This window comes from Glycine soja, chromosome 20 (genome assembly GCF_004193775.1).
Source record: "Glycine soja cultivar W05 chromosome 20, ASM419377v2, whole genome shotgun sequence".
In the NCBI taxonomy this organism is placed as follows: domain Eukaryota; kingdom Viridiplantae; phylum Streptophyta; class Magnoliopsida; order Fabales; family Fabaceae; genus Glycine; species Glycine soja.
Window position 1 is genome coordinate 6,001,029 of NC_041021.1, and position 11,046 is coordinate 6,012,074.

The 11,046-nt window shown below is 31.7% G+C and overlaps 1 protein-coding gene across 1 annotated transcript; it reads left to right on the forward strand.

The window, feature by feature from the left end:
* Positions 1-3,308: 3,308 nt before the first annotated feature.
* LOC114401815 (AT-hook motif nuclear-localized protein 17-like) lies at positions 3,309-3,716 on the forward strand. The gene has a single exon (XM_028364398.1). It carries the CDS (start codon positions 3,309-3,311, stop codon positions 3,714-3,716), a length of 408 nt encoding a protein of 135 aa, XP_028220199.1.
* The last annotated feature ends 7,330 nt before the right edge of the window (positions 3,717-11,046 follow it).

Sequence of the window (11,046 nt, forward strand, 5' to 3'; positions counted from 1 at the left end):
AGGCATACAAAACGTCTTATCCTTTAACATATGTGCTTCATGCTTATAGAGTTCATCACTCCCAATCTTGTTACAAACAAAAAAACACATGGAAGAAGTCTCATAATGATCATACAAACCCAAATGATATGCATTAATCTTAAAACTCAAGGACTTGTTCCCATCACCTAAAACAATATCATATATGCAAGCCAAAAGTAACATTCAGTAAACAAGCATTTTGATTTAACACATTGTACAACTGTAACACCTTTCTTCCTTGGAACAGATACACTTAATATTTTTAAAATATGTTCACAGTTGAATTTAATTCAAAGGGATGTAACGACTTTCCAAAAACTTTTTGTGGTAAAGAAGCATTACATGACTATCTTCGTAAACTTAAGAAAATAGTTCAGTCAATAATATAATTTATAGTTAAAGTAATCTTGGCACTCTAGTGGCCATGCAATTCATACTGAATAAAAAAATAAAGAAAACTACTAATGAATTGAAAACAAAATAAATTTATAAAATCCATACCTAATGCTACATTATTTTAGAGCACCCATAACCATAAAATTTAAAGATAATAAAGTAGAGGCCTAAGTCTTTCTTTCAGCACTATCATTGTAACTTTCTATAGAGACACACATGCAAGGGGTCAATTCATCCTAAACACAAGCAAGTCAAAGAGATGAGGTGTGAGATACATCTCAAATAAATTTCAAGCTTAAGTAATTCATAAAGAAATAAATTGCATATATGAATATTTACGTCTCACAAACACACCACTACCAAATTAAACGTCACTTACACTCAAACTCATATGAAATACGACGCACATTAGACTCAAACTCGTATACATGTGGTATCATTTTCGAAAACATTATGAATGTAATCCAGGAGTCCATGTAGTCGATGAATTGTCACACAATGGGCAATTGACATTATCACTCTCACCAAGATGACACCACCAACGATGCATTATGGTGTTCTAGCTTTGCAAGGATACTCCAACCCATGTGATCAACATGAGCTTAAAAGAGATTTTAAACCGTTACACCACCCCCAAGGTAAAAGTCATTTGTTAACTCATTCATTACCTTTCGGTTATGTTCATAAACGTTCTTCACTTTAAAGCACATATGCACAACATGATGCATGGTTCACAAACAATACGTACATGGTTTATTTCCAAAGTCCCGTGGAGATTCCTATCCCACGAGGGCTAGGTTTTCCTCACAGACAACATGATGCCGGAAGAGTTGGAAACCTTAGTGATGTAATTGGGGTCCCACTCATCATGCTAATTTTGTATTGGTGTTGAATTCCTTTAGTCATTGTGACGACTAAATATCAAATGATGATTCCCTTTAGGTGATTGACTTAAGGAAGGGATTTTGTTCCTTTGTTGGGTTCTTGGTCCACTCCAAAGAGCTTTTCCCGCAATTGATCAATAAACTAAAGTTTCTAAATTAGGCTACTCCTATGTGGAATTGCGCTAAAGGAAGCAATAAATGACTAAAAGCAATAAAGAAACTTAAAGAAGTAGGCAAAATAAAGCAAATAAGCGAAATGATGCAAATAGTAATAGGCAGGAAAATGACTAGGTTTTGTGTATTGATGTCTTTGTCCCTTGCTACAATACTTGTGATAGGCCCTATTCATAATTACCGACTAATGGCTACATTAGCTGAAACACTATTAAGAATCCCTAAAATCTAGGAGATCATGGTTATCATCCCTTCAATCGCTTCCTTGTTTGTCATTCGCCCATGTTCTCTGAAATGGCCTACACACTATTCAAAGTATTTTGTCTAAGTCACTTGACCATTTTACCCCAATTTAGCCACTTCAGCCACCTCAATCAGTTTCCTTGTCCTAGTCATATCCAATAAACATTTGTTCCTCCAATGGCTAAATTATTAGGTGTTAACATTTATAAAATTATTCCCAAGTAGAGAAATTTACTTATAAATTTTAATTATTAATTTTTGTAGATAAATGAGATGAAAATAAATCAAAATTATATAAAAAAATTCTATTTAACAAGCTCAACTATTTTATCAGTATTTTTCTCATCACACCTTTTTCGTGATGCAATTAGAAAAGTTTAATTAGTACAAATTATAATTATTTTTATTTTCACTCATTTTAATTTATTATTGAATTAAATCCAAATAAAATTCACATAACAACAATATTTCATTGAACTTAATTATCATGATACATATTTTTAAATCTATTGTTTGTTGAATAAAGTTCACATAATAGCACATGTCTCATTGAGCTTTATTTTTGAATTAGCAAGCATAGCATTTTTGGGCTTAGATATGTTTTTTTTTTTGTAGAGATAGCATGTTATACTTTAGAGGAGATGCCTTACTTAAGTTATGTAGAATCACTATTTTTAACAAAGCTCTCTCTGTGTATTTAACTTAGTTGCATTTCCATAAATTGAACTCGAGACCATTGATTAAGATGAAAAAATTCCAGACTAACTAATCTACGTGCTTAGTAATAATTAATAGGTCTAACATGACTTTGACCTAATTAATATATTTCCATAAATGATTTTAAAATCTTTGACTATAATCCTAACTTTAAATTATATTACCTTTTTATAAATAAATTTCTTAAGGCTTTAAAAACTTTTGTTGCGATGTGCATAAAAGAGCCCCACTTTCAAAAAACCTACTCACATTACCTTCCTCAGAAAGCCCCTCGATTCTTGTTTACTAAAAAAAATTCGTAGAAGTCATTATCAGTACCACACTATAAATTTATTCACAAACAAAACTTCACACCATTAAAACCAAGGCTTTTAGATCTTGCCCTATCTAACTCTCTCGCCCAAAACATTTTATCTCTTTTTCTTTCACTCCACACCTCTTGAAACACTTCAAACACCATTACATTTTGTGCCTCCTCTTATTTCATTCTCCTCTTTTCACAATGACCCACAATTCCATGACAATCTCCTTCTCCCAAAACTCATCACCTTTGACTTAGACTCGACATCCTCCCGGGACAACCACACTAGCTCCTCCTCCCAACGCTCTTGTTGTCCACCATCACCTACTACAAACCAACCCCTAGAGAATCTACCTCTTACAAACTCACCCACCAAGAAGCCACGTGGCAGGTTCGCGGGCTCCAAGAACAAGCCCAAGACCACCCCCTTCCTGGTGGCCCAACCCATGGAACCCAGCATGAAGGTCATCATTGTCAATGTGACCTCGAGTAGCGATATCATTGAGTCCATTCTTGATGTTGTTCATCGAGGCCATGTTAGCCTCACTGTCCTCAGTTCCTCTGGAACGATCATGGAAGTAACCCTCCATAACTCTTCGCATGGTGCTGGTGCCCTCCCACTTTGCGGGCCCTTCACCTTGCTCTCCCTGAACGGCTCCTACTTATACAACAACCACTACACCCTTCATCCTGGAGCCACCCTTGTCCCTCCCTTATCCTTTGGGATTAGCTTTTCCACCTCTCAAGGGCAAGTCTTTGGCGGTGCCATTGGCGGTAGAGTCATTGCCGGTAATGATGTCAGCCTTTCAATTTGCACCTTCAAGAACCCTGTGATGTACAAGTATGCCTCTAGAGACAAAGAAAAGAATGAGGGTAACAATAATAACAACAACAATTATAACAATAACTCTAAAGATTTTATTGGAAGTAGTGAGTTGTTGGGGTTCAACATGATTAGTTGTGGAGTCCGTGGGTGGTGAATGATATGAAAGTGACAACATGGGAGCAAGAACACAACAAATAAATGAAGATCTATCTCTCAAAATGTGTCAATTTTTTTGTGTTTTTTTTGGGTCTTGTTGGAAGTGTGTTAGTTGTTACATTGTGTCATGAGGGTAAAATAAGTGGATGGCTCTCTACAAACACTATTTGCTAGCGCTTTTTGTTGGGTGAAAAAATATGTTTCAACCTATCTATTTTAAATGAAATTCTTCAATTAATCAATGTCTCTTTCTTTTTTCAAATCAATTTTATTTTTCCATTCATGCGATTTGTTCCTTTGAGAGAATTGTGAGTTCATGAAAAATCAAATATCTTTTGGCAATGCGTGATGGTTTTTTTGGAATTCTTGTAGATGGAATAGATAGATTTAGTAGTGGAAACGAATATTGTATTGTTGACAATAAATTCTAATCAACACAATGAGAGATAAAGAAACAGAAGAGTGAGATATGATGATATGATAAGTCATATAATGTAACGAGGATAGAAAAAATGAGTTATTTACATTAAATGAGTTATTGTATAGTTGAGCTGTCTATTATCATGTTAAGTGGAAATTTTAGTTTCGTTGTGTGTCTAATGTAGCCAATGATAATGTGTGCCAATGGGTGGTTATGGAATTTCATAGCATAGCAGAGTGTGTTTCTTTGTTTTGCTTCCTCGTCAATAGATGTTTGATTTATGATCTCCAATGTTGAGCATGAAGACAACGAAAGAGAAATTGAGAAGCTATGTTAATGGTGCATGGTGCTTTGAACAAACAGGCCACAAATGGCTCATTAGACAACACCATGTGTCAATTCAAGTTGCTTTCATTATTCCTTTATGAATAATGCACGGAAATTCTCCTTCTCTTTTTCGTTATTAAAGACCATTACATCATTTCTGTTATAAAGTGTCATGCATTTCATAAATCTCTAATTCTGTTACTTTTATGAATTCTTTAATTACATCCTTATTTATTAGACATTTAATTTTTTAAAATAAAATTAATAAGACATTTTTTACAGTCAATGGCACCATTAAAAATATATAAATTGATTTATACTGTAAAGATTTACGTTTTGTTTGACTGTTTGGGCTTGGACACACATCTTGCATTTGATGTATACCGGCCTAGTATCTTCCAGCTCATGGTCTAGTTAGATACTTCATCTGTCATATAATAATTATCATGTAAAAAAATAAGTCTATAAATAATTGTTATTTTTAATGTAACAAGAAAAAATGTTGCTTATAATATTAATAATATGAACAACAAAATCTATATATAAATTAAGGATAATAAGGTTAACTTTATAAAAATTTTACTCTCATTTATTTATTTATTAAATTTTTTGTCTATATAAAAAAACTTAAAATGACAAATATTATGTAACAAATGGAGTACCTAAGGTATTATCAAAGTTTATTAAAAAGTGTATATTAACGAAGTGTTGGAAACCTTTACACGCCATTTTGAATTCTTAGTATACACACTCAACTAGAATGTTTATGTTTTGACAACCACAATGAGTGACTTAAACATGTCTATTCTAAAGCAGCAATTGTAAACCAGATGCTATTGCACCATTAAATTATAATACATTTAGTTTTTATTTATTTTTAGCATGAAATATTTATATTATTTATCAATGATATATTTATATTTATCAATGAATAATTTGTTGACTATAATAAATTATTTTTTTTATAAATTTGACCTGTAACAACTAATATATTAAATTTGTACAAGATAGCTCTTAATGAAACTCTCTAAATATTTTCATTATTTAATTACAAATATGGCCAACAAATTATTCATTTTTGATGTGGCATTGACAATACTCCTTTGACTAGCGTTTTCAACCATGTATTGGCCTACATTAAAGTATGTCTCAAAACTGTTTGATACATGTTTCTAAAACAACCAGACAGTTTGGACTACGGTCAGTCAACCTTTAAAAATATTTGATCGAGATGACTTTCTACATAGTCTAGCATCTTTTTGCTGGTCAAAGTCTCAGATATAGTTGAACTAAATTGTTTTTCTTATCAGTTAATTATTTAAATTGGTTTAAAATTTAATAAAACTAATGTTCATAGATTTAACAAAAACCCATTCCATGTGATTCAAACTTGCATTTAAATTTATTTTAAATATAAATTTATATTAAATTATGTTACCATTTGAAAATTTAGTTTTACATATTTTCCAATTAGATAATTTATATAATTGTGAGAATTTAACCAGAATATACTAATAGTGGATAAAATTATCACATCACCATATAATTACATATTATTATAGATTATTATATAATTTAGGCTTAAATATGTTTTTTCTTACAAATAATATTCATTTTTATTTTACAACCTAAATTTCACTAAAAAAAATACTACGCGGAATGTTTTTTATGTTTGATTATAACATCTGTTGGGATTCGTTAAGTGATGATATAATATTCATTTAGTCTTTAATATTATTCCTTTATTACAAGTATGAAAAATATATTTAAGACTATAATTTATAGATATTTATTTATAATAAAATTCGTGACTCTTGTAATACCTATTAAAATTTATAACAATTTTTTTAAAATATAGATTTAGCGATAATTTTTAATTTATTATTAACATAAAAATTAAATTTCGCTTGTAATGCTTTGACACCTCGTTTAAGAGGGTTGAATATTGTTTTTTTAATCTGTTATATGATTTTTTGAAATTGAGTTTATTAATATTTCAAATATTATTATTTTAATTATATATTTTTTATGAAAAGTATTTGCTTCACATTAAAAATAAATAATAATAATAATAATAATAATAATAATAATAATAATAATAATAATAATATATTAACTTTTTTGATTGTGATTATTTCAAATTATCATATAATTGAATTTCCTGGAACATTTGGACTATTTCATTTTTTACCAAAATAGCCATTTTCAAGTAGTGTTCAATTGATTACATATTAATCAATACTCGATTGATTGGTTTGAGGTTATGGACAAAAAAGATTTGTCTAAGTCACTTTGAATAAGTAAATGCAGACACACTCGCATATCACCCGAATGACCCATTTGTAACAATACTTTATTTTTGTAATTTTCTAATTGTTTCAAAGTTGTATAAATTGAATTAATTATATTCAATTTTTCTTGTTCGATATCATAATAGCCATTCACCGTTGCTGATTCACACAAGATTCCACGTGCCCCATGCTACTTGGGTCAAAACATAAGCTAGTGATGCTTTCTGCTAGTGATTACCTTTGAAGAATTGAATTGTAAATTATTTTTTTCATAATAATATAGAATGACTTTTCACTACTAAAAAAATACTTTTTACAATGCGTATTTAAAGATGATTGTCGAAAAATTGTGTTAGAAAGAAATGTGGTGGTATTTTTGTAAATAAATACAATCATTCTACAGTGGTTTATTGAAAATCGTCTTAGAAGGTTGTCATTCTAAGACAATTTTGTAAAAACCATCTTCAAAGGTTGTCATCTAAGACGGTTTTGTAAAAACTATCTTAGATGATTTTTTGTTGTTTTTAATATTAGATGTCTTCCCCTACTCTCACGGACTCTATGTATTCTCACTCTCCCTCTCACTCTCTGACTCCCCATCTAGGATTCCCAAGCCATAGTGTCAAGGACCAAGGGAAACTCTCTGTCAACACCTCCTAGATCAAATCCATGTCTTGCTTATCCCTCCCATCGCCGGTGCCATGGGGAACATCATGTCATCTGAGATGAAGGTCCTGAAGAAATTCATCATGCAAAAAATGTTGGCCAGCGTGAAGGGATGGTCATTGTCATCAAGTATAAGGGATTGACATCAGGATTCAACCTATCTACAAGTTTTTCCAGTCCCTCAATTCCATGTTTTCCTACACAGTTGATAAACATAAACGAATGACAGTGGAAACATTATTTGTAACAAATCCATTTTTAATAATTCTTAAAAACAACAAAATGAAATACCTATTCTAAAAAAGGTTTTACAATATGTGTTGTCCAAGCAAGGAAGGTGTTAAGTACCTGTCTCACTAACTGAACCTCTTGAGTGGGTACTGGAACGCGAGCATCAGCATTTTGAACTTCCTCAACACCAACCTTAACTTGATCATTGCCCAAAGGAACATTGTGGACGGTCGTCGATCCCTCATGAACTCTTCCAAAAACAACCAGTCGAGGAGGATTTTCATCGACATACAACCCACATTATTTTGAGTCACCCATTTCTAGGTCCTTCCCTTAGGTATCGACACAAGTTTCCTTTATGCTGACACGAGCAGCAGAAGAACAAACCTCAACCCACATTTGTTTGAGTTTTCTCTATATTTTTTCAGTAACATTGATTTTTGGTAAAAGGGATGCTAAGACGAGTTTGTTAACATCAATTTTTTAAATGGATGTTAAAAGTGTTTTTTCTAAATGTCTTTATTGAAGAAGTGTATGTTAAACAACCTTCTGGTTTTGAAGATCATACTCTTCTAGAACATGTTTTCAAACTTAGAAAGTCCATGTATGTTCTAAAATGGGCATCGTGCTTGGTATGATGGACTAAGTTCTTTTCTTTTAGAAAATGACTTTATGAGAGGCAAGGTAGACACTACTCTTTTTAGAAGAGAAGTTTTCAAAGATTTCATTATAGTTAAAATATATGTAGATCATATTATTTTTGGAGCTACTAATGAATCTTTCTGCAAGGATTTCTCTGATATGATGAAGAGTGAGTTTGAAATGAGCATGATGGGAGAACTTAAGTTCTTTTTGGGGCTTTAGATCAAGCAAGATAACAATGGTATATTCATTCACCAGCAGAAATGCATTAAGGAACTTCTAAAGAAGTTCAAGATGGAGGATGTTAAACCAATGAAAAATCTCATGCATTCTTCCAATCCTCTAAGTATAGACAATTTAGGTAAACCAATAGATCAGATGATTTATAGAGGTATGATTGATTCACTTTTCTATCTAAATGCAAGTAGACCTAATATTATGTATAGTGTATGTCTATGTGCTAGATTTCAGTTTGATTCTCGAGAGTCACATCTTCAAGTTGTTAAGAGGATCTTACGATATCTAATAGGAATTATTGACCAAAGTTTGTTTTATAAGAAATATCAAGATTTCAAGTTAGTAGGATATTGTTATGCAAACTATGTAAGAAACAAAGTAGAATAAAAAAGCACAAGTAGAGGATTCCATTATATTGGAAGTCTGATATATTGGGAAAACAAGAAGCATAACTCCATTGGTTTATCCCCAGTTGAAGCTAAATATGTGTTTGTTGTAAGTTGTTGCTCATAACTATTATGGGTAAAGTATTAGGTAGAAGATTACTCTAGTTTTGAAACAATATTCCTATATATTATGACAATACTAGTGTAATCAATCTATCTAAGAATCCCATACTTCATTCAAAGGTTGAGCATATTGAGATAGGATATCATTTCATTTGTGATTATGTGCAAAAATATGTTTTGGTATAAAATTCATAGACACAAATCATCAATGGGTTGATATCTTTACTAAGTCTTTGTCTAAAGACTGTTTCGTTTGTATTAGGAACATTTAAATATGGTTAGTTTATCAAATTGATGATTTATGTTATATCATCTTGGATGATGCCATGGTCTTATGGTTGTTCATTAATCTATTGGGACTAACATGTGTTAAAGTATACAGACGGAAAAGGAAGCATGTTCGACAAGACAAAGGTTATTAGTTTCCTTTTGAACAATGTGTGCCACCTATTTTGCCATGATTGAAAATAGTTTCAAAAAATATTAAATGTGATTTGAATCATTATTGTTCATTTCTTTCTTTCTTTTCAAAAACCTATAAAAGGCAAAGGTAGGCATCTATAGAGACTCTTTTGAAAACTTGAACTCTGAGAACTCTTGTGCGTTTTGGTTGCATATGAGAATTTAGTCATTCAAAAACTCTCTTCTTCTCTTTAAAAAACATGTTTGTGAAAATGTTCCCTAAGAAGAACAAAGCGGTCTCTATTCTAGTAATCAACAACGTTGAAAATGCGAAGAAAGCTTTCCTAAAACAGTGGTTCATTCCTAGAAGATGGGTGAACTTCAGAAATTTGAAAGAAGATGGGTCTGATGTAAAAGATTTGTTTGATTATGTAGGATGGACTATTTTTCTTGAAAAATTTAGTACCTTGCATTATTGCCCCTATGCCTTATTTTGGGGAACAAAAAGGCCAGACAAAGTAAGCATCAGAGGATGCGTAAATAGGGAGGAGGTGATTATCTTTTCTAAAAGCATTACTGCTACAAGTGATTGTTTCAAGGAGGCATTGGTGTTCGATAAAGACTGGGAGGACATAACCTATGAAACGGTGGATATAATGCTTTATGAAAGACCACGCCCAAAATCTGTTGACAAGAAGACAATGCTCAGTTTCTTAAGGATTGAATGTAACATCAAATTTATTTTTAAATATATATTATTTGTTATTAAACAACTTTAAAAGCTGATAGGTTTTCTAAAACCTATTTTTTCTTTGCACTCTATCTACTTTCATTGAGAAATGTGCCATCAGAAACACAAACGCAACAGTGAAGAGGAAATCACAAAGAATCACCGTATTTGTGTCTGTTGGTAGTTGGTTAGATGATAGTTGATAGTTTTAGAGAATTGTTTTAGAAAGAAGGATATGTCATTGATTTCTTTGATTATCAATTACAACATACCAATTGCCTATTTATAGGCTCAAGTCACCAACCTCTCAATGGTGGTGAATGTTTCTACATTACTTTAGGTCTTTCTAGAGTTTTCATGATAGATTAGTATCATGATAGTTCTAGATTCTTCTATCTTATACATACACTTATGATTCTAGATTGTTCTACCATATTCATACACATTATAGTTCTAGATTGTTCTACCATATTCATATACACTATAGTTCTAGATTGTTCTACCATATTCATACATATTATATTTAAGAATATTCTAGAAATTTGTAGCAATTTCAACACTCCTCCTTGATGCAAATTTCTGTGACTCCGAGCATAGCTCGTAATTCTTCAAATCTTGGTCTCGACAAAGCCTTTGTGAATATGTCTGCAATTTGATCTTCTGTTCTGCAGTAGTCGAGTTTGATCTCTTTAGTTGCTTCAGCTTCTCTGATAAAGTGATACTTGATTGCTATGTGTTTTGTTCTGCTCTGATGAACTGGATTCTTCACCATTGCAATTGTTGATTTGTTGTCGCAGTTGATTTTAGTAGGCTCATCTTGTTTTTCTCCCATGTCTTCAAGTATCCTACGAAGCCATATAGCTTGACCCGTT

What these genes read in the sequence shown, in the direction of transcription:
- LOC114401815 (XM_028364398.1), top strand. Translation starts at nt 3,309, where the DNA reads ATGGAAGTAACCCTCCATAACTCTTCGCATGGTGCTGGTGCCCTCCCA.